The sequence below is a fragment of the Lachancea lanzarotensis genome, scaffold LALA0S01 (assembly GCF_000938715.1).
Source record: "Lachancea lanzarotensis genome assembly LALA0, scaffold LALA0S01, whole genome shotgun sequence".
NCBI lineage: Eukaryota > Fungi > Ascomycota > Saccharomycetes > Saccharomycetales > Saccharomycetaceae > Lachancea > Lachancea lanzarotensis.
Window position 1 is genome coordinate 912,835 of NW_019212879.1, and position 24,685 is coordinate 937,519.

The 24,685-nt window shown below is 44.1% G+C and overlaps 16 protein-coding genes and 6 non-coding genes across 22 annotated transcripts; 14 read left to right on the forward strand and 8 right to left on the reverse strand.

Moving 5' to 3' along the window:
* Nucleotides 1–149: 149 nt before the first annotated feature.
* Nucleotides 150–878, forward strand: NAS2 (LALA0S01e09868g1_1; the record flags this gene model as incomplete). Its single annotated transcript, XM_022774558.1, has 2 exons — nt 150–596; nt 660–878. 2 exons carry the CDS (start codon nt 150–152, stop codon nt 876–878), a joined length of 666 nt encoding a protein of 221 aa, XP_022626643.1.
* A 46-nt stretch (nt 879–924) lies between these two features.
* On the reverse strand, nt 925–1,230 carry URM1 (LALA0S01e09890g1_1; the record flags this gene model as incomplete). Its single annotated transcript, XM_022774559.1, has 1 exon — nt 925–1,230. One exon carries the CDS (start codon nt 1,228–1,230, stop codon nt 925–927), a length of 306 nt encoding a protein of 101 aa, XP_022626644.1.
* Nucleotides 1,231–1,395: 165 nt separating this feature from the next.
* LALA0_S01e09912r lies at nt 1,396–1,467 on the forward strand. Its single transcript has one exon. It is a non-coding gene; the product is annotated as a tRNA-Arg (tRNA).
* A 1,116-nt stretch (nt 1,468–2,583) lies between these two features.
* On the forward strand, nt 2,584–2,685 carry LALA0_S01e09934r. Its single transcript has 2 exons — nt 2,584–2,620; nt 2,649–2,685. It is a non-coding gene; the product is annotated as a tRNA-Trp (tRNA).
* Nucleotides 2,686–2,890: 205 nt separating this feature from the next.
* On the forward strand, nt 2,891–2,962 carry LALA0_S01e09956r. The gene has a single exon. It is a non-coding gene; the product is annotated as a tRNA-Asp (tRNA).
* Nucleotides 2,963–3,109: 147 nt separating this feature from the next.
* EST3 (telomerase subunit EST3) lies at nt 3,110–3,710 on the forward strand (the record flags this gene model as incomplete). The annotated part of the gene is given in 2 exon segments (XM_022774560.2): nt 3,110–3,391; nt 3,393–3,710. Coding segments are annotated over 2 exon segments (600 nt in total).
* Nucleotides 3,711–4,081: 371 nt separating this feature from the next.
* On the forward strand, nt 4,082–5,407 carry APM1 (LALA0S01e10000g1_1; the record flags this gene model as incomplete). Its single annotated transcript, XM_022774561.1, has 1 exon — nt 4,082–5,407. The coding sequence occupies one exon, from the start codon at nt 4,082–4,084 to the stop codon at nt 5,405–5,407; it is 1,326 nt and encodes a 441-aa protein (XP_022626646.1).
* Nucleotides 5,408–5,536: 129 nt separating this feature from the next.
* On the reverse strand, nt 5,537–6,553 carry DOT5 (LALA0S01e10022g1_1; the record flags this gene model as incomplete). Its single annotated transcript, XM_022774562.1, has 1 exon — nt 5,537–6,553. The coding sequence occupies one exon, from the start codon at nt 6,551–6,553 to the stop codon at nt 5,537–5,539; it is 1,017 nt and encodes a 338-aa protein (XP_022626647.1).
* A 345-nt stretch (nt 6,554–6,898) lies between these two features.
* CUB1 (LALA0S01e10044g1_1) lies at nt 6,899–8,710 on the reverse strand (the record flags this gene model as incomplete). The annotated part of the gene is made up of 1 exon (XM_022774563.1): nt 6,899–8,710. One exon carries the CDS (start codon nt 8,708–8,710, stop codon nt 6,899–6,901), a length of 1,812 nt encoding a protein of 603 aa, XP_022626648.1.
* A 606-nt stretch (nt 8,711–9,316) lies between these two features.
* Nucleotides 9,317–10,327, reverse strand: SLG1 (LALA0S01e10066g1_1; the record flags this gene model as incomplete). The annotated part of the gene is made up of 1 exon (XM_022774564.1): nt 9,317–10,327. One exon carries the CDS (start codon nt 10,325–10,327, stop codon nt 9,317–9,319), a length of 1,011 nt encoding a protein of 336 aa, XP_022626649.1.
* A 224-nt stretch (nt 10,328–10,551) lies between these two features.
* On the forward strand, nt 10,552–11,292 carry LALA0_S01e10088g (LALA0S01e10088g1_1; the record flags this gene model as incomplete). Its single annotated transcript, XM_022774566.1, has 1 exon — nt 10,552–11,292. The coding sequence occupies one exon, from the start codon at nt 10,552–10,554 to the stop codon at nt 11,290–11,292; it is 741 nt and encodes a 246-aa protein (XP_022626650.1).
* Nucleotides 11,293–11,330: 38 nt separating this feature from the next.
* GAS5 (LALA0S01e10110g1_1) lies at nt 11,331–12,764 on the reverse strand (the record flags this gene model as incomplete). The annotated part of the gene is made up of 1 exon (XM_022774567.1): nt 11,331–12,764. The coding sequence occupies one exon, from the start codon at nt 12,762–12,764 to the stop codon at nt 11,331–11,333; it is 1,434 nt and encodes a 477-aa protein (XP_022626651.1).
* A 275-nt stretch (nt 12,765–13,039) lies between these two features.
* On the reverse strand, nt 13,040–13,112 carry LALA0_S01e10132r. The gene has a single exon. It is a non-coding gene; the product is annotated as a tRNA-Thr (tRNA).
* A 621-nt stretch (nt 13,113–13,733) lies between these two features.
* LALA0_S01e10154r lies at nt 13,734–13,805 on the forward strand. The gene has a single exon. It is a non-coding gene; the product is annotated as a tRNA-Met (tRNA).
* A 234-nt stretch (nt 13,806–14,039) lies between these two features.
* On the forward strand, nt 14,040–14,561 carry ADI1 (LALA0S01e10176g1_1; the record flags this gene model as incomplete). Its single annotated transcript, XM_022774568.1, has 1 exon — nt 14,040–14,561. One exon carries the CDS (start codon nt 14,040–14,042, stop codon nt 14,559–14,561), a length of 522 nt encoding a protein of 173 aa, XP_022626652.1.
* Nucleotides 14,562–14,941: 380 nt separating this feature from the next.
* On the forward strand, nt 14,942–16,021 carry ANY1 (LALA0S01e10198g1_1; the record flags this gene model as incomplete). Its single annotated transcript, XM_022774569.1, has 1 exon — nt 14,942–16,021. One exon carries the CDS (start codon nt 14,942–14,944, stop codon nt 16,019–16,021), a length of 1,080 nt encoding a protein of 359 aa, XP_022626653.1.
* Nucleotides 16,022–16,108: 87 nt separating this feature from the next.
* PET127 (LALA0S01e10220g1_1) lies at nt 16,109–18,355 on the reverse strand (the record flags this gene model as incomplete). The annotated part of the gene is made up of 1 exon (XM_022774570.1): nt 16,109–18,355. One exon carries the CDS (start codon nt 18,353–18,355, stop codon nt 16,109–16,111), a length of 2,247 nt encoding a protein of 748 aa, XP_022626654.1.
* Nucleotides 18,356–19,010: 655 nt separating this feature from the next.
* Nucleotides 19,011–20,450, forward strand: LALA0_S01e10242g (LALA0S01e10242g1_1; the record flags this gene model as incomplete). The annotated part of the gene is made up of 1 exon (XM_022774571.1): nt 19,011–20,450. One exon carries the CDS (start codon nt 19,011–19,013, stop codon nt 20,448–20,450), a length of 1,440 nt encoding a protein of 479 aa, XP_022626655.1.
* Nucleotides 20,451–20,602: 152 nt separating this feature from the next.
* Nucleotides 20,603–21,754, forward strand: SPO11 (LALA0S01e10264g1_1; the record flags this gene model as incomplete). Its single annotated transcript, XM_022774572.1, has 1 exon — nt 20,603–21,754. The coding sequence occupies one exon, from the start codon at nt 20,603–20,605 to the stop codon at nt 21,752–21,754; it is 1,152 nt and encodes a 383-aa protein (XP_022626656.1).
* Nucleotides 21,755–21,771: 17 nt separating this feature from the next.
* LALA0_S01e10286r lies at nt 21,772–21,884 on the reverse strand. Its single transcript has 2 exons — nt 21,848–21,884; nt 21,772–21,808 (listed from the first exon to the last, which is right to left on the reverse strand). It is a non-coding gene; the product is annotated as a tRNA-Pro (tRNA).
* Nucleotides 21,885–22,379: 495 nt separating this feature from the next.
* ERP4 (LALA0S01e10308g1_1) lies at nt 22,380–23,012 on the forward strand (the record flags this gene model as incomplete). The annotated part of the gene is made up of 1 exon (XM_022774573.1): nt 22,380–23,012. One exon carries the CDS (start codon nt 22,380–22,382, stop codon nt 23,010–23,012), a length of 633 nt encoding a protein of 210 aa, XP_022626657.1.
* A 375-nt stretch (nt 23,013–23,387) lies between these two features.
* On the forward strand, nt 23,388–24,614 carry RPN7 (LALA0S01e10330g1_1; the record flags this gene model as incomplete). The annotated part of the gene is made up of 1 exon (XM_022774574.1): nt 23,388–24,614. The coding sequence occupies one exon, from the start codon at nt 23,388–23,390 to the stop codon at nt 24,612–24,614; it is 1,227 nt and encodes a 408-aa protein (XP_022626658.1).
* Between the last annotated feature and the right edge of the window lie 71 nt (nt 24,615–24,685).

The following is a 24,685-nucleotide window of genomic DNA, read 5'->3' on the forward strand; positions in this document are numbered from 1 at the left end:
TGATATAATTTTAAGGATTGATTTATTTGACGTCGGTGTTGAGCAGTTCATTCATCCTAGGTGATCATGTGCTATTAAATTGATGCATTAAGGCTAGCGAGTTGTGCTAATGATTCATTCACTCTGCATATGTTATCAGCCACATAAAGATGCAGGTAGAAAACCGGTTTGACGTTCTGTCCGGAGGAGTAGATGATCCAAATATCAACGCTCATGTAGCGAAAAAAATATCCCGGCTTTCAGAGCTCTCAACCGCCGAAATCTTCGATCTAAAAACGGAAATAGAAAGTGAGCTTGATAACCTGTTCGAGCGCTTGACAGCTCAGGGTGTGGATCTAGAATCAAGCTTAATCACACCCGAGGGTTTTCCACGTTCAGATATTGATGTCCTTCAAGTTCGACTGCTTAGACGTAGCATCAATATGCTTAGAAATGATCTTCGTGCCGTCATAGACCGAGCACAAGAACTTATGGCTTCGCATTTTCAAAAATTAGACGCCAAGACACGCAGGGTAGATGATGGCAGTGCCGTCAACTATCGGATCCCATTTGCTTTGGTCACTGAAGTGGTTCCTGGCAGCCCTGCAGAAAAAGCAGTATGTTATAGTTTAAGGAAACTTAACGCATCAAAGCTCAATACTAACTCAAAGTCTATTCAGGGTTTACTCCATCACGATAAACTTGTCCGTTTTGGTAATATTCATGCGGGAAATAACCAATCGTTATCTGCTTTGGGACAAGTAGTAAAAAATAGTGAAGACAAGGCGCTTGCGGTTCGCGTGCTTCGAGCTGATAACAGGTTTCGCAATTTAACTTTAACACCTTCCAAACACTGGGCAGGAAACGGACTTCTGGGCTGCAGACTGGTGCATGTCTGACCAGGTTATAGTATCTATTTACAACTAGTTTAAAAGCGTTACAAGGTTAACCTCCATGAAGCGTTGAAGTGAAAGATACGATGTCGCCATCTTCTAAAACATATTCCTTTTCGCCTTCTAGCTCCCAATCAGTGTCATTTATAAGAGTAAGGATTCCAGGTCTCACGCTATCATTTTCGATGAATACACACTTGTCTCCAGCGTTTTTGATCATTTTTTCAACTATGTAGTCGATGAGTGTCCCAACTGTTACTTCTTCTCCGCTATTGCTTGGAACATTTAGTTTGTGGGTTCTTTGCTTACCAAAGATAACATCAAGACCTCCTAAAAACTCTACCTTGACGCTTACCATGGCCGAAAGCTTCCTCTCTTAGCTGTGTAACGTGTAGTGTGCTGTAAATTTGGAAAGCGATGAGTTGAGATCTCTTTAAAGACAGACAAAAAAAAATGAAATAATAGATCACTCAATTTTATCATTGCTACTTATCTATCTTTTATTCCTTAAAGTTCACAAAAAGCTTGCGTGGCGTAATGGCAACGCGTCTGACTTCTAATCAGAAGATTGTGGGTTCGACCCCCACCGTGAGTGTTTTTTTAATATACTGCTAGTTTTTTTTGGTTATGGTGTGGGCGAAACCGAACGAGAAAGTAGTGCATGGCGGCCTGAAGCTATTGACGTCCATTAGAGGGGCTAGGAGTGTGATGTGATATTCACGGATTTGAGAAAATGGTGTTTTTCCCCCTCTTTGGAACTACTTTCTAGATATTGGCACTACGACGAAGTTAGAGTGTTTGATATATGATTATAACTTCTCAGTTGCAAATATGATTTAGCGTATTGGCTTGTTTACTTGAGTCTAGCTTTACTGGAAAAAGAATGTTGAGTTAACTTAAGCTTGTCTATATCAGATTTTGGTTAACAAACATTAAACCTATTGGAATTTCAATCTATTCAGCGTCAGCCCATGTCAAAGTGATCACAATCACGTGATATAGCGACAGCGTCAAAATTGAGAAATATATATGTACAATAGCAACGTCATGCTCCAACTCTAAAGACCAGGTAGCCACTTAATCGAGTAGTGGCACCATAAGCGTTCTGGTGATTGAACACTTCTCGCAAATTTGGGGGAGACTGTATTTTGTGTGAAGACACTGCAAAGACAGAGTCCCACGACGAGTACGGCTTAAAAACAAGTAAAGGCGTGTAAGTTAGATTCGAAATCCTGTATCGAAAAGTTACCCATGACCGTCCGTTCCCCAACAGCTGCCAACGTTCGAATGTGAATCTATTAAAACCTACTCATACCCTGCTTAATAAAATATTTCGTTCTGCCGTATTTTTGTCATGCTACGGTTCCAGATAATCGATCCGAAGTAGTGGTGGAACTTAGCGATAGGTTCCATTACATCGGAGCGGACATGATGCTCTACTTTATCTCTTTCGCGTCAAAGAGAACTTTAACCTGAGCGCGACAACTCGTTTTGTGCAATAGGGGTGTGATTCCATGAAGATCCGGCGATCGTTCCCTAAGATTCGAATTTCATGGTCATGCTGTATTGCAAAGCCTAAAACTTTCGCTAGGTTGCAATGCCTTAGAATCTTCTTCGCATGATGTTCTCACAAAGATCTGTCATTGTATTTCACCGTGGCTGACATGATATTATGGTATATATTTATTTTGAGTGCACTTCTTTCAGAAATGAAGCGGTGGCTCAATGGTAGAGCTTTCGACTCCAGTTAAATTCTGGTTTATACGGAAAAATTGCAATCGAAGGGTTGCAGGTTCAATTCCTGTCCGTTTCATTTTTTAAATCTTTTTAAAAACGATCACGTGATAAGCATTTGAACTGTTATTTTGAAAGATCGGTGAATTAGATCAAACAGCAACGTTATTGGAAGCTGTATCTTACTGAACACGTACTTGATAAAAAAGTCCCTGGTAGGAGTGGGATCATGAGATTTTGTAGTATAGATATATTAATGATGCTCTCTCTCCCTTTTATAAAAATCCGCGATAGTTTAGTGGCTAGAATTCGGGCTTGTCGCGCCCGGGACCGGGGTTCAATTCCCCGTCGCGGAGTAATTTTTGAACACGTCTTCAATGTGTTGGTTTTCATTTTTTTTGTACTTTGATTGTCGTGTTTACTGCTTCATTAGGGACCGATTCCATCGTTATTAGAACTGTTAACAACGGTGGTCGTGACATATCTTACAACGGTCGAGCCTGATGTCTAAAGTCATTGTCAGCCACAAGAAGAAACAGAATGAATCATTCTACCTACGCTCATGGATAGAGCCCGAGATTCGCACGCTTGTCGCCATTCATGCCAAATATCCAGCTTGGCCTATCGTCAAGAAATTTACTCCTCCGTGTAAAACGACCAGCATCTCATTGTTCAATCGTTACAATTTACAGGATCCAAGACATTTCGTGAAGATTACGGGATTTCACAACGTGGAAACATTCACCGTCTTTGGGTCAGTGCGCGACGACTTTTGCCAGCTTCTTAGTTGAGTTTACGCCCACATGCGTAACGAACTTCGAGAGACATCACGCGATACGAATAACATCGCAGACGCTTAATACCATTTTACTTATTGGTGATGTGACCATCAAATACGTGTCAGTTTCAGATATCCGTGACACGGCAAAATGGTCGTTGAACCTGAATCTTAACCCTCAAATTTCGGCTCTTCCGGTACTCGTGATCGGACAATGTCTAGCTTTCGATTTGGACCAAGTCGAGGCACGACTAAAATTCCCCTATCTGTACCAACTTGGGTCTTTTGTTGATATATTCGCGCGAGACCTGCGTCCTACTTCCTGACGATCGTAAAGCTTTCGGAATGTCATAGTTGAGTTCTTGATGCGTTTCTTTGCCAAGCACGTGCAAAGAGCCATACAATTTCAAAGGGCTCGAAGGGAAGACGAAAACACCTTGATTGAGCACCTCATAACAGACCAAAAACCAGAGTGAAGGAAGACCCTTTGTAGACATAGCGATCACTTATCGAATGTGTTCCGCAGGGCTAGTAAAACATAACGTTTGGACTCTCATTTTCTACCAATCACTTGATACGTAAACAGAGGCGACCTTGTTTAATATAGAAGCATACGTACATGCTATCATGAAAGAAGATCCACCTACTTGATTCACGACTCGTAGCGAGCCTGTAATACTTTTAAATCGTATTTACTATGGCTTCTAGCATTTACTTCTGCGATACCAAGGGTAAGACGATTTTATCTAGAAGGTATCGTGACGATGTACCAGCATCTGCGATCGAGCGGTTTCCAGCGCTGCTATTAGAAGCAGAGCATGAATCTAGCATAATTCCGCCTTGTTTGACGCATAACGACGTGCAGTATTTGTTCGTTCAGCACAATGACATCTACGTCTTGACGATGAGTCGCTCACTATCTGTGAATGTCGCTCAGATCTTTTCATTTCTTTATAAACTGATCGCAGTGTTGGAAGAGTATGTCAAGACTGTGGAAGAAGAATCGATTCGAGACAACTTTGTGATCATATATGAGCTCTTGGACGAAATGCTGGACTATGGCATTCCACAAATCACAGAAACAAAGATGCTCAAGCAATACATCACGCAGAAATCTTTCAAACTAATAAAATCAGCCAAGAAATCCAAAAATGTGGTACGGCCGCCATCTCAACTTACCAAATCAGTCAGTTGGAGGCCTGAGGGCATTGTGTACAAGAAGAATGAGGCGTTTTTGGATGTTGTGGAGTCGATAAATATGCTAATATCGGCTAACGGCCAGGTTTTGCGTTCTGAGATACTGGGCAAAGTCAGAGTTAAGTCACATCTGTCGGGAATGCCTGACCTGAAACTAGGTCTCAATGACAAGGGCATCTTTTCAAGCGACAACTCTGCTGATAAGCCTGGAGAATCAACAGGAAAGAGAGCCAACATAGAGCTGGAAGACCTCAAATTTCATCAATGTGTCCGCTTGAGCAAATTCGAAAACGAGAAAATCATCACTTTTATCCCACCAGATGGCGATTTCGAACTAATGAATTACAGACTATCTTTGCCCATTAAGCCCCTCATTTGGTGTGATGCCAAAATCCAAGTTCATTCGCAATCCAGGATAGAGATTCATTGTCGGGCCAAGGCGCAAATAAAGAAAAAATCTACTGCCAACAGTGTTGAGATTCTCATACCTGTGCCCGAAGATGCAGATTCACCCAAGTTTCGGTACTCGCATGGATCTTTGAAATATGTTCCAGAGAAAAATGCTATACTATGGAAAATCAAATCTTTTACCGGTGGCAAGGAATACTCATTTGCCGCTCAACTAGGATTACCATCAATGTCAGATGTTGATGTACCCAAGGTGAAACGGCCTATACAGGTGAAGTTCCAAATTCCCTACTTTACGACGTCGGGAATTCAAGTGCGTTATCTCAAAGTTCATGAGCCTAAACTTCAATATCAAAGTTATCCTTGGGTAAGATACATAACAGAAAGCGGTGATGACTACACCATTAGAACAGCATAAAGATAAATTTCAGTTTCTACAGAAAAAGAAGCTCTCTGAACCATGCAACTAACACTGGCATTCATGGAAGAATAGAGCTATTGATACAATTGACACGAGATGAATTTGTTTTACCACGGCCAGGAACGGCTAGTCCTTCTCTTCCACATCGATATTTTCTTCCTCTTCGTCCAAATAATCTTCACCCTCGGTGCCCTCTGCCTGTAGATCTTCCCTCTCAGCGTCAACGCTGTCAAATGCGTTTTCAATATCTTTTTCTTCCCCCACAACGCCTTCGTCTCTTTCGTCTGTCTTTAAGTCCTGAGTCTCGTACTCGACGTCATCTTCTTGGCCGATTTCTTCCAGTTCGGGATCTTCAGCATCATCAGCAGCATATTCGGCACCATCTTGGTCATTGTTTTCATCTTCTTCATCATGCTGCTCCTTTTTAGGACGCCCGCGACCATGAGCCTTGGCAGCAGGCTTGTGGGTAGTCTTATGGGCATCAGCTGCATCATGTCCATCTTCGTCTTTGACTTCTTCATTGTGCTGCTCCTTTTTTGGACGTCCCCGACCGCTGCTACCTCCGTGGGCTTTGGAAGCAGCTTTTATGGCATCCGCAACTGATGATTCTGGGGAGACCCCAATTTTTTTGTCAATAAGCTTACCATTCAAGAACACCCAGTGTGAACGTTGAGTAGAAGTGCCCTTTTTCGCTCCCAGAGGCTCAATCAACTCACGGCCAGGATCAGAGAGAACGTCGAAGGGCAATGACTGCGATTTTTGAAAGTCCTTGAGTGACCTCACATCATCGGCACTAAGTCCAAAGACTTTCGCTATTTTCTTCAATTCGCTCTGGTGATCTTTGTACGCTGACGCCTGTTCAGTGCCTCCGATTGTGCCCGCTTTAGGGTTTGAATAGATTACTACCACTTTGGTCTCGTCGGTCACCTTGGCCAATGATACGTCCTCCCCATCTTGGTTTTTGAGTATCACGTCGGGTATCTTGTCACCTACTTGCAATTCCTTGGAACTGTGGGCTGTACCACTGGATTTTTGTCTCTTGGCAGTATGTTCCCCTGCTGCTGCCTCGTGCTTTCTTTTGATATCATGATGTTCATGATGATCGGGACTCTTTGCTTTGGACGAGCGCCGCAAGGCAACCATTTCTTGCTGTACTGATGTCTCTACTGTCCTTCAAATAAGTAATAGCGACCTTGCCGCTTTAAACTTATGGGTTTTGATAACCCCTAATTGCAAATACTTTCCTGTACTGGTCATTGACACTTTAGTTCAAGTTTATATACGCCAAAAAACTACTCCATAGCTGCTATGTGTTGAGCGCAAACTGGATTTAAGGGCATACACCCAGTCAATGACAAATAACATAATCAATTGCAATCAAACCTTTTGGGTTGGCAATCCAATGAAGAATATTGCTTGCAATTAATCGACCGATGAAAAAATTCCACATTAAGCACCACTGACACATTTATAGTGAGTATTATATATTCAGTCCTCAGCGTGGCTCGTGGTTGCGTAATCATCTTCATCGTCTTCATAACTATGCTCGCTGTAATTGGCGGAGTACCCTTCGTCGTCATCATCATCGTCATCATCGTCATTGTCATTGTCACCACGGTTGTCATCGTAAGTACGGCTCCGCCTAGCCGTGTCCACGAATTTAGTGGTATGCGGCTTGCCCCTATAGTCGCGGCTAGTAGCGAAGGGACTGGCAGTCCTGGTTGCCCTCAATGAGTGATCAGTACTTTTAGGAGGATCCACAGTGGTGTCCGGTTGATCGGTGGTTTCTTGAGAAGCAACATCGTCTGCTTCACCATCCGAACGATGGCGCTCTTCCGCCTCAATCTTCAGCTCGTGAAGAATGTCGAAACACTCTGCAAGTAGCGCATTGAGCGTACCTTGACCTTCTGGGATATTGCCCTCTGAATCGTAAAACTTGCCATCCACACGAAGGTTGTCTAACGACGCAAGCTTCATCTGATATGGATATAACTCTCTGTCGTTCTCCACACCACCCATTCTCTTCAATTCAAGTAAACAGCGACGTACGGTCGATAATTGGTTGTGCATCTTTTGCAAAGCCTCCGAAACAGGTTCTGAGCATTCAAGAAGCTTGTAAATGATAGCGTAGCACCGACGAAGCAAATACAGTAATATAGATTGCCCCTTCGTTTCCGACGAATCCGTTGGAAACTTTCCACCTACTCTCAGCTTGTCAATCTCTGACAGTCTCTTCTGATAGCCAAACAAGTCCGTCTCTCTCAAAGTCCAACGCCTTGTCACCAACAAATTCTCCAGTGTTGTCTTTATGTCTATCAAATTGTCGTAAATGGGTTGAAGTTTCGAGTCCAAACTGACTGCATTGCCGGCGTGATGGAAAAGATCGCGTACGAGGTCATTGCAATCATCCAAGAGCCCATTCAGAACATTTTGTCCTCTTTCTACAACTTCTCCAGTCTCAGACGAGATAAATTTACCGGATGGGTCTCTGCGAGACTCAATTTCCTCTAAATCGGTCTTCAAAGCATGTAGCTTCTCCTGATCAGATTTCTGGAAAGCTGCTGAACATGCAGCCTTCGGTTCACCAGTTCCTGGCTGAGTTTTGGCGGAGGCTGCAAGTGACAAAAGGCCACGTCTGAGCTGGAAAAGTTTCTCCATCGTTGATTGCAGGCCACTATCTATTTCTTCGATTTTAGATTCAATATGTTCATATTCTTGCAAACAATGTTTCAATTTTGCACGCAGTAAAAGATCTTGCTCAATCTTGTTACGGTCTTCTTCATCTTCGACCTTGGTTAAATCGATGGCAATCCCAGTATCGTCGCTTTCAGGAACGCAGGAACTCCGTGCCACAATCTGGGAAATCTCGTCCAATCTCTCTTTGATAGGGCGCAGATCGTGATGGGTGAAAACGTTAGACTCGTCCAAATGCTCTAAAAGCCGTTGTACTGTACTCAAGGAAGCATACGTTGCAGGGGCCGAGTTTTTGAGTCCCACAGTTAAAAAGCTGAGGGACAGTAACTGGAACACATCGTCTAGCACTGAATCCACCCTGTTGTGAAGCTTCACGTTGTGTATTAGCGTTGTCGTACTATCGGCTGGAATGTGGTGTGCGGCCTTCCTGATCGCGTCCAGCTCACACACCTTGGTAAGCACCTGCTGGTATGACTGCAAGACATCTCTGGAGTTCAGGTACTGTGATCTGTTCTGTTTGAGACGTGAAAGAAAGCTCCGAACCTCTAGAAAATATGCCAAACTGGCTTCTTCGGCAGGGGGCACTGGTTGTAGCTGTTTCTGCATTGCAATGACAACAACAGGGTTTTTAATTACAAAACGAAAAAAGTGCCGATTCCGAAGATACGATTGGCCTTCTATCCTATTTGTACTCTTTCCAACACCTTAAGGACCGAGTAGATCAATCCGAAGTCTGGAACGCTAACGGCTCAAAAAAAAAGGTTCCCGCTTTATAAACCCAAAAATCGAAGTTCGAAACCCAACTTTCGAGTATTAATAACCGAGGCTAATCTAAACTTAACTGGTCCAGATGTGTAACAGACCTTCGATACGATCCTGTTGCGTCCTTCAGGAGAATTGTCTTGAATTCAAGAATTTGTTTCTTACCTTCCAAGATAAAGCTATTCAAAATCGCTCAATTATGAAAAAAGTGTTGATAGCACTTTTCACGAAGGGCATTTGGGTTCTTAACTTTAGGAACTTTGACGGCCCTTGTATTATATGACCGTGATGAGTAGAGTTTAAATTGAATTCCAAAAAGATGAGAAAACATGCGGTTCCGATATATATCTCCTGATACTATGGTACAAACGGTATGCGCTGGAAGATGAAGGTTGTGTTTGAGACCAAAAATTTTTTTCACACGCCTTTCCCGATCTCGCCAGCTACTGCTCAAGCGTCAGGATTGGCAACTGTGAGGGTTTTCTGGGCATTTTGATCCGGGACACCGCCCTGATCTACTAGCAGGGACCCGTTGCTGATCCGACGGGTGTCGTCAAAAGGGTTGGGATTGGGACCCTTGGCTGTTGACATCGACGAACGGTACAAAGTTTCGTCAAAATCGACGGGCTTGATGGCTTCTTGGTACTCTTTTTCCATCCGCTCCTGTTCGCGCTTTTTGCTCATACGCCGCAGGACTAACAACACGAGCACGGCAATCGCGGCAGCGCCGCAAACACCTCCCACTACGCCCCCTATAATGGCGCCCAAATTCTTAGGTTTTTGGGATTTGTTGTTACTGTTGTTGTCATTGTTTCCATTCGACGAAGAAGCCGGCGGGCTTGCTGTAACGATTTGTGTGACGAGGCGAACGGAGCCACCGGACGTCTGCGTCGAAGTCACAACGTTGGTGTTGGAATTTGTGGCGGTGGACGACGCACCAGAAGTAGCGGCTGGACTGCTTGATCCAGCGCTTGTGGCGGACTGGGACGAAGTTGAAGCTGCTGCAGAAGAAACTGACGAAGGAGACGACGACGAACCTGAAGCTGATGATGAAGACGATGCCGAAGACGAGGACGAGGACGACGATGCTGCGGAAGATTGCGATCCGGAACTCGACCCACTCACCTCACCTCCTAGGTTCTCTGTGATCCCAAACACCGAAAACGCTGAAGCCCCACCACACATATCCTGTCCGTAACCGTTACATTTCACGTTGCACTGTGAGCTGGTGCTTTGGCTGCTCGTAGGATTTGAGTTCCCACAATAGCAGTCTCCGCCGTTGTGGAGCGCTATGTACTTCGCGTTTACGCCCTTGCATGTATCGTAGCATAGAGAGCTCGTCTGATACTGGTTGTTGTTGTTGAAACTGAAATCTGATGGTAAGCTCGCAAAACAGTTGACGTACGACGTGTCTGCTCTGCAAACCGCCGCTATCGCCAAGCAGATATAGTAGAACTGCATTTCCAATGAGAAGATGATGCTGTTCAAGCGTGTTTCGATGTTCACCTCAAATTTCCCCGCTTTACTGTGTTCGTTGTCGATAGTTTCTTGTTCAGTTTGGTGAAGAATGAGTATCGGTTGGTTAATTTCAAGATAATTTTAACTTATTAGGTGATTATACTTATTATCACGAAATTTCGACATCACTCCAAAATCAGAGCTGACAGTTGTATAAAAAGTGAGAAATGGCAAGCATAGAGCGGGCATCTCCAAACTTGAGTAAGACTACTAGCTCGGGCTTGATCCGCACTTCAAAAACATGGGTCTTACCACCAAGAACAAGGCCCGGACGACGTCCTAAGACGTCTTGGCAAGAAGAAGAGGTGGGTCCGGCTGAAAGTAGCAAAAAGACCAGGAATAGAGACGCGCAACGAGCGTTTCGAGAGCGGCAATCGAAACAGCTCGAAAAACTGGACCAAGAGGTGATGAAATGGAGGGAAAAATGCGCTTTTTACAAGCAGGAAATGACAAAATACGCAGAACAAGTCAAACGGATGGAACAGGAGATTCAGGAGTTGAAATCTAAGGGTAGCAGACGTGAGAATCTGGTAGAAAAATGCGACCTTTGCACACATGACTTGTGTATATGTCGGGACGCGGAACTCGATGCTATAATTGCAGCATTAACGCCTTCTTTGCGGGACAAAATCGATACTTTCAAACCTATGCAGGCAGTGGCTCTTCCGCAATCGTTGCAGGCACCGGCACGGAAACGCAGAAAGCTGAAACCCCAAGAAGAGTCTGAGACTGTGCAAGTTCCCAACCATAGTGCAGCGGTGGTGAGCGAGTCATTAGCTTTTCAGGTCGATAACGAAGGATGTGGGTTTTGCTCGGAATCGTCTGCATGTCTGTGCAAAGATGATTTGATACCTCAGTCTAACTGTCTCTCAACTCATAAACGACTATTAAAACCTACGGGTATGTAAAAGAAATAAAACTGACAAATACCATGTAAGGTGTACAATTACAAAACATAGTTCCAAACATGCAAGAAGGCGCGGAACACTGTTGGAACTTGAACGGCAATCACCGCACTGCCCTTCGATTTGGATGAGCTCTTGGAAGAGCTAGTGGCAGAAGAAGATCGAGAAGCACTGGTGGACGTGGAAGAGCTTTGTGATGATGCAGACGATGAAGAGGACTGCGAGCTGGACTGGGAATTGGATACGCTCGAGCTGCTTGAACCGCTCGAAACCCTGAAGTAATCGCTAATGTTTGCGTCCCCACATCTAAATTGCGTTGGGTATTTTGTGCCCATGGGTTGGCCTGCGCCTTTTGAAAAGAAAGCCGATGCAGCACTTGGCATTGGCGGTAAGGTGTTATTGGCTTCCCAAGTGCCGGACTCGAATGAGGGGCATGTGGACACATTATTGTTTTTGGAGTAGTTACCATCCCCTTCTGGATTAGGATTATTTTGAAATTCAGTTTTTAGATTATTGTAATCCTGGAGGGTGGTTACTGAGTCTTCACCATCGATTTGTACCAAACCGTAATTGTTCGCTTCATTCGAGTACTCGTAGACTAGTCCTCCGGAAAACACAGATGACATTTGCGTCGAGTAGATAGCACCGATTTCCGTAAAAGGTCTTGGGGTAACCTTAGTACACCCAAATTCACTGAGGAAAATCGGAATAGAATAATTTTTGTAGGACTTCATTTTGATGGAGTAGCCTGACAATTGAAACGACGATTGGCCGCACCAAGAGTAGTCGTTTACCCCAAACATATCGATACGAGCATCATCATCGTCGCCGCAGTTGAAATAATGAGCCGCTAGCAAGACGTTTTCAGTGACATCTGCTGCAGAGTAACCCACAGGAATCTGACGGTACTTCCTGGCCCGCATGTACTTCTTCATATCTCTGACAACCGCTTTCACATAGGTAGCGGTGTCTGTGTTAGTTTGATCGTTAATGACCTCGTTCCCGGCGAAAAATCCTAGCACATTGGTATAGTTTGCGAAGGCGTCTACTGTAGCGAAAACTGTCTGCAAATAATCTGCGTTGTAGGAGCATCCGGGGTCAGATCTGGAGATCGAACTGTCCGGGGTATTAACGTCGAGAATTACATAGATTCCGGCGTTTGCAAGCATTTGCATACATTCAGTGTGGTCTTGAGTATTGTCAACGGTGTAGATTCGCACGGCGTTCAGTCCCAAGTCCTGGAACTTGGGTACATCTCTTTTACAAATCTCTATGTCACCCAAGGGATCTGTCAAATTGGAGGATCCACCAGGCTGGTAGTCTACACCACGAATGTAGAACCTCTCGCCCGTCTCGGAGTTGAAAAAAGCATTGCCCTCGATTTCAATAGTCGGCAGACTGTTATTATTGGCAGTCACAAGTGATGCTGAGAACCCCAGAACGGACAGCACTGAACTTAAAGCTCCTATCCGCATAGCCAAGAAACTTATTTTCCGTTTTCTTGAACTTTCGTGATGACTTCAGTCCAATCACGTACTATTCTGTCAGTCAAATCACGAAATATCAGTTTCAAAGACATAAACATTGATTCAAATCTTTGCAGACTAGAAAAACAACATCATCTCTGGAAGACTTGCCAAAAAAAAAAAAGAAAATCTCATCGGATACTGGTCTCGAGCTTAGAAAAATTCGTACAAAAGTCACGTGCTGTTAAAGTATCGATAGTCTTCATACCAGGAACAAAAAATTATGCTTCCAACCAGATTTGAACTGATGATCTCCACATTACTAGTGTGGCGCCTTACCAACTTGGCCATAGAAGCTTTGTTGAAAATCCAATGTGAAACTAGCGTCCTAGAGCGATGTTGCGATCACAAGCACTTAAACACAGCGGTAAGCACAGTATAGGTTGATTCCAAAAGCGAGTAACAGTTACAGTCCAGAAGCTTACGCCTAATTCGTGGAAGAGCATAGACAGCTTTGTATATATGTCTCTTTCCTCTATCGGCTCTTTCCTGTGTGTGTACATGTTTAAGTGAGGTGTTTAGAGTCAAGTAACCGCTCAGGAGTATAAACTTTTGTTTATATACTTATTAAAATATCATTTGTCACGAGTAATACTTTTTGTGTATTCAATAGCGGTCAGAGCATTTTGAAGATATTGACCAATCAATCAGAAGCTAATCTCAATACTTCTCCTTCTTATCGTACCGGCTTCTTTGAACATGCTGGGGAATGATTTAGAATAGTATAGTGTTCATCACGTGCCCAAATGGTTTTTTTCACTTTAGGAACTTGAATATGAATTTGATTTAATGGACATAAAGTAACTCAGAAGCAAACTCACATTTAACCCCAACCGTTGGGCTCTATACCTTATTACAAGTATCGTGCATTTTCTTTTCCTACTAAATTGACACGGTTTCCTTCATTTCCCAACGGTAAGCGCCGTGGCGCAGTGGAAGCGCGCAGGGCTCATAACCCTGATGTCCTCGGATCGAAACCGAGCGGCGCTACTTTAATTTTTTCCACTAGTCTACACACTAGCGTGTGTGTTAAAGGATATTATCTGCCACAGTTGATGAATTGCAACGAATTATTTACTGGAACATGAACATCTAAAGATTGATTCGCTGACGTGAATAATCCTGTTCCTCTCTTTCTTACCACTACAGGGATCTTCACACGTCTATCTTCTCAATTTAGAGCATTAGTTCATAGCCCCGTCTGTACCAGAGAATCATAAGCCAATGGTCGAAGCTTATTATCACGACAACGACGATTCCGTTGACTTCCGGGAACCTCATAACTCTGGCGAAAAGGTATCACTGGAACAGCTAGCCCGTATAGGCGCATTTTACAAATTCTGTCCCACGTTGAAAGAGGTAGACCAGGTGGCCCTCGATAGAGCCTATAAGAACAGGGACACTGTAAGCATTTCTAAAGAAAGTCTGGGCGACGCACTTCTCCCAAAATTGCAAACGTTCTACGCAGAGCATCTGCATGAAGACGAAGAAATCAGATATATCGTGGACGGCGAAGGATACTTCGACGTACGCAATGCATCTGACGACAGATGGATTCGCTGCAAATTGACTCCGGGCGATCTATTGGTGCTTCCTGCCGGTATATATCACAGATTCACACTGACAACCCAAAACTACGTCAAAGCCATTCGTCTATTCAAAGACGAGCCCAAATGGGTTGCTCACTCTCGTCCTGATGCCGACGGAAACCCAATTCGCAGTGAGTATCTCGCCGCACTTCAGTAACTTTTCAAAGTCCAACAACAGGTGTTTGTCGTAATATGTACAGTTCGCTGCTGGCAAGCGTATCTATTGTTTAGTATTTATGGGCTCGAGTATAGACTTTCTCGTTTGAAAGATAGCTTCTCAGTGTAATGAAAGTGTCAATACTGCATAAGATGATTATCGCTTAAGTATACTTCTTGCAAACCTAAACGAATACAAAGAGAAATCGAAAAACAACAAACATTTGATCGGTTATCAAGGAAAGAAGCCTCGTGACATTCCTATTTACATTTCATCTCCAGGCTTTTTGAAGAAGACTTACCTATCGTTTTTGCATTGGAGAATTACTCCGGCCTTGTTACTTCTTACACCTAGAGCTACTTTTTCTCGTATCGAAATTCATGGCAGTTGTGAGCGCGGAAGTGCCATCGGCAAATGGGCCAGGCAGTCCGGGTGGATCTGGATCTGGACCTGGCTCTTATTTGCCTCGAATAGATCAGTTTTACATCCCTGAGTGGCTTACCATGCAGTTTGTGTTGAACAACATGATCAGTTTTACACCACTGCTTTCGTATGGTACAACCGTTATGAGCATTCAAAAATCCAAAACCGCTCTTGGATTCTCTATAGACATCTGTGCAACCATGCTGTTGGCCAGCATTCTGCGCATCTCATATTACCTCATTACGCCCTACGACGTGGTCCTCCTGCGACAGTCTTTGGTGATGATTGTCATCCAGTTGGTTTTACTACGAACCAGTCTTCACTATAGACCCGAGGAGTACAAATACGACAAACTGACACCCGTGGAATCGTTCGCGCAATTATTTCACGACGTGTGGGTCGAGTATTTTCCACTCCATTCTTTTGGATCCGACTGGAAACAGCTGCTGAAATCTCTGTCCTTGAAGGGTCTTCTCCAGTTTGTATACAAGTTATGTCTTGTGGTGGTCTACAAGTTTCTGAAGTTTTTCGATCCAAGCTATCGCCGTTACGGCTCGTTTTGGCAATGGAACCGTGAGATCAGCTTTTGGATGTTCCTATTGTACTTCTCCACTGCTCAACTAACAGTCACATTATTTGTGGCCAAGTTAATGCATTGGACGTCCCTCGCACAGACCATAGGATCGGCAATTGGATCACTGGGTCTCTTCATTGAATCCTTGTTGCCTCTACCTCAGATCTCAATTCTGAATAAACTCAAATCCGTGCAAGGCTTCAAACTTATCCTACTAGTGAGTTGGCTCTGCGGCGACGTCATGAAAATAGGCTATTTGGTTTTTGGCGCAAGCAACATATCCCCGCTTTTCTTATTTTTCGCTTTGTTCCAGATGTCTCTGGATTTTTACATTGCGGGGCAATACGTTTACTACCGTTTCTACTCTCCAAACGAAGCGGAAGACAATACTTCGCATGAGTCAATTGAGCTCTCGTCGCTGAGTTCAGCACAAGCAAAAACGATTGATTCAAATCATCATTAAAACATACCATATTATAGAAAAATAAACATGCGTTAGCCCCAACATCGCACTGGAATTCCAATGCGTCATGATCAACAAGAATACTATTCATACTTGATTGCGAGCTCTTAATTCTCCCTTTTTAGCGTACGCTCTTAAAAGAGCCTGTAGCTGCGATATCTCATTTTCTTCACTCGTTTTTCCACTAGCTTTCGAGTCATTTTTAGCCCCACTCATGAATTTTTTGATGCGGTCAGAGATCTCCTCTGGCGTTGCGTTTGCCGACTTTTTAGAGACCGTTTGACCCTTTAAAGCCGCTAGTTTGTCGCTGAGATATAACATGTACCGTTTACTCAATTTCTCTTGATTCGTAATCTGTCGGATATTAAAAGCAGAAGACCAGGTCATTACATCTAGTGGATGGAAAAATTGCATGTGCTTCCACTCCGCTGATTCCTCATAAAAATTTTGATTTGCTCTTTTCCTTACAAACTGCTTTTCCTGTTCCGTTAAAACGCTCGATTTGTTGCTTGCGATACGCGGCTGTTTGATGGTCGCTGGATGATGCTGTGCTTCATGGTTGACAGTAACCTCGAATCCGATTACATTTTTAGCAGTTTCACTGTTAAGCTGTTCTGTTCTTTTGAGGTAGTCATCAATGTGCTCCGTGTCTTGTAGCTCCTTCTTCAGGTCGGCTTTTTGAAACTGATCAGTTTGATTTTTCGTTAGAGGCGCTACCAGTACATAAAGTACCGGAGCCTTGTATGATTCACCGTTCTCATCGGTTAACCTTTTGGTCTCTGTTTTGAATACCAAACGACATGCATGAAAATTCTCTGGTAAAGCGCCTTCTACCAGTTTCAGTAGTTTGTCTAAAAATTCAATGGAGCTTTTGAATTCTGCATCAGCAACGTTAGATGCGATGGCACGGTCCAAACTTGCGTAGTCGTGCCGTAAAATATATGCCTCCTCGCCGAAAATGGCTTTCAAAGACTCGTTACGTTCGCCCAGTACTTCATGGAATTGTGGACATGCGTAACTATGCAAAATATAGTCCATATCTTCCAATGGCATATACTGAAAGCCAAACATCTTGGAAATGTTATGGTAGGCTATAAAGATACCATCCATACGGCCAATACGTGCTTGCAAGGAGTACTTCAGCATGGTGCTTCGTATTAACTCGAATAGCTCCCTTTCAAAAGACTCAAATTTGCCTAATGTTTGTTGAATTTGGTACCCCGTGTAATTGTTATTTTCTTCGACGTAGGCAATGTCGTGCCTTACCGCTGCAACGGCCCGGGTCTTGAGGTCAAAAACCCCGGTTCCAGGAAGATTAGGATGATACGCATCGAGCTGCGATCGCAGCACAAAGTCTGCAATCTTCGAATAGTGGTAGGCGCCTACGGGTTTGCTAATACTAGCTTGATATCCGTCTGTGGTTTTATCGAAGGTCTGTCTGAATTGCTGCTCTTCAGTTGTGAGAACCGCTTCCAGTGCGTGGCCTAAAAGTGAGAGTACCAATTCCCGATCTGACGATTTATCGGAATCTATGGAGAAGATCGTTTTTTTGGGGTCCATTCTTTTCATGATCACTACAGCAGGAAGCTGGGCGCCCCAGCTGAAAGTAGCCGCCCGCTCACTAAAATTTTTGGAGAGTAACGACATGTTGGTTTTCCGGAAATTAGACAACAGGAAATGCAAATGTGACAGAATGCCTGTCATGGAGCTGGTGGACGAGTAGTATCGTTGCTGGTGAAGTTCCGTGAGCTTGAGCATCTTTTCGTCTCTGGACGCAGCGACAAAGGTGGAAATAGCTTCGAAATCGAAATCGTCAACCCTTATAATGTCTTCAAGCCATTTACTGAAGTTGTAGGATCCAGAGCGGCCGTCTTGAAGCGTATGGAAGTTCATGGGCTGGAAAAGTACTCTTTCCAGCTCGTGACAAAGACGCGGTGGTTTGGTATCTACGTCTTCGAGCGGTTTCATGCTGATTTTGGAGGGCCTGATACGGAATTCAGACCTTAAAGCCCGACGAGGTACGCTCTTTGTATGCGGTTTTGCAGTTTTATTCGATTGGCCCATTTTTTGTTCGCGCGTGAGCATTTTATCGAGCTCTTTGGTATATTTGGGGATTTGGAATGACTTTGAAGGATGAATTTGCATGCTGGTCAAGTTGTTAGCAGTCTTACCAGTCTCCAACGTCTCTGGGAGCTCCAAATCACCGCTGGACCGGCTAATTCGTTGCGAAAGATTCAGAGCTTGCTGTAGCTCCTGTTTGACGTCTGTAACAGCCTTAGAAGCATCAGATCGGTACCGTCGTCTCACTCCATTCCCACAAGCTTTCTGAAACATATTCGGGCTCTTTATCATTGTCACAGAACGGTTTTTCATTCTGTCTTCCCAGCTTTTCTACATTTTTATATCAAGTATGTCAAGTAACACAATATATATAAATTAGATAGATGATCGATACGCTGGCTATAAAGCATTAATGACAGCATATAAGAGAGCACAGAAGTCGATTCCTCCATTCTCCTGTTCTCTTTCATAGTTGTTATAAAAAGCCGAGAATCGCACTTATCCCCGTCTGCTTTTAAACTCTTTCCTTCTTTTAGCTTGTAGCTGTCATGTACGTCGTTTTTTTGCATGGTCACACGCAAGAACGATTAGTCCACGGGTCATCGTTTAATTGATGTTTTTAGTGATAGATAGGACCATCTTCCATGACCTCATCTACCTCCTTTTTGGCTTGATTCTGTATCCTTTTGTGTGTCGAGAAGGGTGCTTCGGGGGATTTGTCCGGATCATGACAAGTGGGCTTGACAATTCAATGACCTATAAATATAAGGGAGAAGAACAGATTCGAACAACACTCGAGGTAAATACAGCAGTCCTGGGAAGAGAAGCATTGGGATTTTCAAGTAACCAGTACACATAGGAGTGTAATTCACTGGCAGAATTTACTTATTAGCTCATATTACATACACAGCTTTATATAACGATCTATATGAGACAGTGGAAAACGGCTTGGAGGCTTGGAAGACGCTTGAACAGTGGTGGGGCGCCAGGAAGGCTGGGATCTGGCGTTTCGGGACACGGCCAAGGTCAGGAGCATCCTTGGGGGATTGTGAAGACGATGTTCAACAAGGAGTCCACGACCGTCACTTACAAAGCACAAAAGGGCACACACACTGACGCTGTGCCACAAGTGACGGTGTCGTTTAGTAACTTGTTTCTGCGGGACTCTTCGCAAAGCTCGAAATCCGTGGATCCGATGTCGGGCCAGAAACTGTTTAGAACCGGCGAACTGCTGGCCAATCCGTCTGCCACCATTCCGCAGAATATCGAAGTTTCGCCCGACAAACAGGCGCTGCGGATCGACTGGGGCGATGGCGACTCCTACAGCTATCCGTTGGCGTTTTTGGACAAGTTTTCAGGCCACCCGATCGACGACCTGGCCGTCATGTCGAGGCCCTTCCAACAGCGGCAACAACCGGTCAAACCAGTGCTTTGGGATCGTGACTTACTGAAACAAAACATCGGGAACCTTTTGTCGGTCAACTACGACGCATATTCTAGTCCCACCAATTCAGACGCTTTGCATCACACGCTCGTCAATCTCCGCAAGTTTGGAATTTCGTTCATTGCCGATATGCCTCAGGAACAGCCAGAAAAACTGCTGAAACAAGTGGCCGAACGTATTGGTCCCATCAGAAACTCGTTTTACGGCGAGACGTTCGACGTAAGGAATAAAGCTGGCGCTGAAAACATCGCATACACCAATCGACCACTTTCTCTGCATCAGGATCTCTTGTACCTGGACCACGCCCCGGGTTGGCAGATCCTCCACGCTATTCAAAACTCGTCTGATGGGAGCGAAGCTGGCATGAGCTACTTTGCTGACGCTTTTAATGCTGCTCGTTTCGTTCGCGACACGGACGCTGATGCCTATGAGGCACTCACTCAATTCCCCATTAACTACCATTACGAACGCAACGAAAACCGCTACTACAACTCAAGACCTCTAATTGTGGAGAACGAAGTCAATGCAGACAATCTGACTTTGTTTGACTACGTTTCACTCATAAAAGAGGTAAACTACTCCCCCATGTTCCAGGCCCCATTCACATTTGGAATTTGGGAGAAACCAAAGGGTCAAGACCTGACTACTGCTAGCGGAAAGCTTACACAACGGCTGTTATTCAAAGATTTTCTACGAGGACTGGCACTATTCGAAAAGTTCATCAACATGCCTGAAAACCAGTTCAGGCTTAAATTGCCAGAGAATGCTTGTGTGATTTTTAACAACAGGCGTTTGCTACATGCCCGGACAGCATTCTCTGGTGAAAGGTGGCTGCGTGGATGCTATTTGGATGATGATGCGGTGAAAAGCAGATTGCAGTACCTTGAAGAAGTAGATGCAGATTTAACTAAGTTAGATAAGTAATTGTTGACACAACTTGTGTTGTTTTCTACCTGCATATTGTGCTGCGCGGTACAAATGTTAATTTCACCCAAGCGTCACTAAAATATTAAAAACAACATTGCCGCTCAATGGTTAACAAATAAGCAACAACTTCACAGGGCCCAATCGACATCATGAAAGGCCAAACCTCCTCGAAGCGCTCTCTCATAGATTATATGAAATGCTCCCCAACTAGGAAAGACTTCGAAGAAGCTTTGGAACCAGAAGTCAGAATTATCAAATTAACCAAACTGCAAAAATCCCATACAGTTGAGTCAGAGATCGATATGCTTTTGTCACTAGCTAAAAACGGCATAGAGCAACATGCCGAACACATAGTGATCACACTTGAGGGTTCAAATGGTCAGGTCAAAAATCCGCTTAACTATCCGTTTTACGGGTTCGAGCGATTGCAGGGCCCTCCAGCAGCGAAAAGCGCAGTATTAATGAGTCTCATGAGCCGCATCTCGGCAATTGCAAAACAGAAAGAAAGTTGTACAATTCGGGACGTTTTCTACATGAATGTCGAGCTTTATCAAAACCAGCAGATAGTTTCAGACTCGTTGCGTGAAATAGCCGACGCATTTCAGGTGACGGATCTGAACGAACTCGGCATATACGCAGCGCAGAAGGGCTTATGTTTTACGCCTGTGGATTTACACTTCGATATCGGGAAGATTATAATCCACAATCAAAAATCGCTGGTTCCGCTTATGAGTCCATCCGTCCACTTCTCGGGCGATTGGTTGCGGGTGAAGCGTATCATCGTAGTCGAGAAGGACGCAATTTTCAGCAAACTTGTGGAAAACGCAAGCGTGTGTAAAGATTGCATATTGATAACGGGTAAAGGATTTCCGGACTGGCTGACTCGTCACTTTCTTCACAAGCTAATGGTGTGCTGTCCGCCCAGAGTCGAATTCGAAATTTACACCGACAGCGATCCTTACGGTATCGACATTGCTCTCAAGTATACTTTCAATTGTGTCAAAACTGAATATCAGTGTCCGCGGCTAACCTACCGCGGGGTAATGATTCAGGACTTGTTACACGATCGGAACGCGGCACGCAATGGACTGCAGCTATTGAATCTATCGGCTCGTGACTTTCGATACGCTTCGAACCTATTGGCGCGTCTGGAAAATACGGCATTGAAGAACTCTAAGAAAAGGGTCCTGACGCGGGAACTACAGCGCCAAATGTTTTACCAAAAAAAGGCAGAGATGAACACAGTCCATGGTGCCAACTTCGCGCAATATCTGCTGGCCAAGTCCCACATTCTGAAATGACAACGTTTGAAAAAAATGGGGCGAGCTGGGAATTGAACCCAGGGCCTCTCGCATGCTTGTGGTTATTGGAGTCCGAGTTAATGCTCGAACTTCGCCCAAAGCGAGAATCATACCACTAGACCACACGCCCAATTAATTGAAAGTCCGTAAATCTTTGAAGACTATGCCGAAGGCAACAAGTCATAATAGAGAGATCTGAGTCGTCGAAGTGAAGTTCGTTGCTAAGTTCGACGTATCATACCAAAGAAGGTAATTACAACGCAAGTCGGGTCTACATATGTCTATGAAGAGTGCGGATACCAAGCCTTCGCGGGATGTGAACAACTACAGCCTCACGCCGATCATCTTTTCGTCAAGAAACGCACCTCAGGTGTTGGAATGAAAATTCAAATGTGTTTTACGAGGCCAAAAGATTATCTATCAATATTTACACTTATTTGAAGCGCTTACAATGCTGATTCATCGGCTCGTTGTATTATTTCTCATAACGCGTTTTTCGTCGATCGTGCGTAACTTGGTATTCCAGATGGGCTCTTAAAAAATGCCCACTCATTTCAGATCTTATGAAAATAACACGCGCTGTATGTTTGGTATTGGAAAACAACAAAAAAGCACACGGTAAGACATGTCTCTACGGTCATTTGGCGTTCTAATCACCGCTCTTGCACTGTGCGCTCTTGGAGTTTCGGCTTCAGGCAGTGCATATTCGCCCATTGCATTGATGCTGCCCTCTTTCACAAAGGAATGTCTGTACTTTGATTTGACATCTCAAGATGATTCGGTGGTAATGAGCTACCAAGTGCTCACTGGTGGGAATTTTGAAATTGACTTTGAGATCACTTCGCCAGACGGTCATGTAATTGCCACTGAAAAGCAGAAGAAGTACTCCGATTTTCTGTTGAAATCGTTCGGTTTGGGCCAATATTCCTTCTGCTTCTCTAATAGCTATGGCACAGCGCTGAAGAAAGTCGAAGTGACACTAGAGCTCGAAAAGGAGGCCCTAGGGGCAAACTCTGCGCCTGAGGACATTCTCTCCAGTCACTCGATCGAAGAAATTGAGAGAAACCTTTCGAAAATCAGCAAAATGATGAACTACTTAAGAGCTAGAGAATGGAGAAACATGGACACCGTTAAGTCTACGGAGAGTAGACTGGTGTGGATGTCCATGCTGGTTATGGGGCTCATGGTTGGCATCAGTGTCATTCAAGCAACGATCGTGCAGTTCTTGTTTAAGGACCGTCAAAAGAATTACGTTTGATGAGTGACAAAATTGTTCTACTGCTGTACATAAAGCAATGAAAGCGTTTCAGACAACGCATGCCAATTTTGCATTGCCGTCGATATATTGGTAATTATGAGACTTGGTTCTAATCTGGTCGCAATTAGCTCGGTAAGGTGTCTCCACGCAAACCAATAAACGCGTGTCATGAGGCCTATATACATCATGCAAGTGGTGACTTCAAAGCAGGCGATTGGAGGTGTTGATCTCGAAGTCTCGCTCTTTTCATGGTGGGGTGCCGTACATGAAGACCATTTTTATGAATTATCTGATATAACCTAGAAGGAACTTTATTAGCTCTATACACTACACCATTTGCCACCACAACACGGTAAGTATCGATAAGAAGACTCCATGGCTGAAGACGAATCTAAATACATTGAAACTAGTCTTAATAGGGTGCCCAACTATGAAGTTGCGGATCACGCTTTCATCTTGGCCGAACCTCGACTCAAAAATGAACATGAAGCCAGTTTGAAATTCGTGCTGAAAAAGGTTGAAGAAGAGAGAATGGCGCCTTTTTACAAATATCTTTACGAGGAATATCTACCCAAAGGCACATTTCAATGGGACGAAAAACTATATCAGTCGCTTCTAGACCGAAATCAGCAGGAAATTTCCGAATTGAAAGAGCGTTTACAGGAAGTGGAGGAGAAAGACGAAGGAGAATTGGAAAAAGCACAAGCGTGGGTGAAACTGGGGGAATACTATGCACAAATTGGAGATAAAGCCAATGCAGAGGATACTCTGGCAAAAGCTCTTGAAAAAGCAGTTTCTACTGGTTCAAAGATGGACATTATGTTCACGATAACAAGATTAGGATTTTTTTACAATGACCAGCAGTTTGTGAAAGAAAAATTGGAACAGGCCAACAGCATGATTGAGAAAGGCGGTGATTGGGAAAGAAGAAATCGCTACAAGACATACAAGGGCGTGCATTGTTTGGCGGTACGTGATTTCAAGGAGGCCGCCGATCTTTTGGTGGATTCGTTGGCCACCTTCACATCTCTAGAACTGACGTCGTATGAAAACATCGCAACCTATGCCTCGGTAGCAGGTCTATTTGCATTGAAAAGAACCGAATTGAAAGATAAAATTATCGATTCCCCAGAGGTTCTTTCCCTTATGAGCAGTACAAAAGCGTTGCAATCCATTTCGTCTTTGACCATATCGCTTTACACATCCGAGTATTCCAGCTATTTCCCTTATCTGCTTGAAACCTACGAAAATGTTTTGATTCAGAGCAAGTATTTGAACAAACATGCGGATTTCTACGTGCGGGAAATGAGACGCAAAGTTTATGCCCAATTGTTGGAATCGTACAAGACTCTTTCCATCAAGACCATGGCGAGTGCTTTCGGCGTGTCTGTGGACTTTTTGGATGCGGATTTGTGCAAGTTTATTCCTAATAAGCAGCTGAACTGCGTTATCGACAGGGTCAATGGTATTGTAGAAACCAACCGACCAGATAACAAAAATGTACAATATCATATGTTGATCAAGCAAGGTGACGGTTTGCTCACCAAGCTCCAAAAGTACGGCACTGCAGTGAGACTCACAGGTGCCGATCGCATAGTGTAAATGGTAACGTAGATATAATAAGTCAATGAAGAAAGTATCGTGGAAGGGCGCCAACGGTGCACATAAAAACA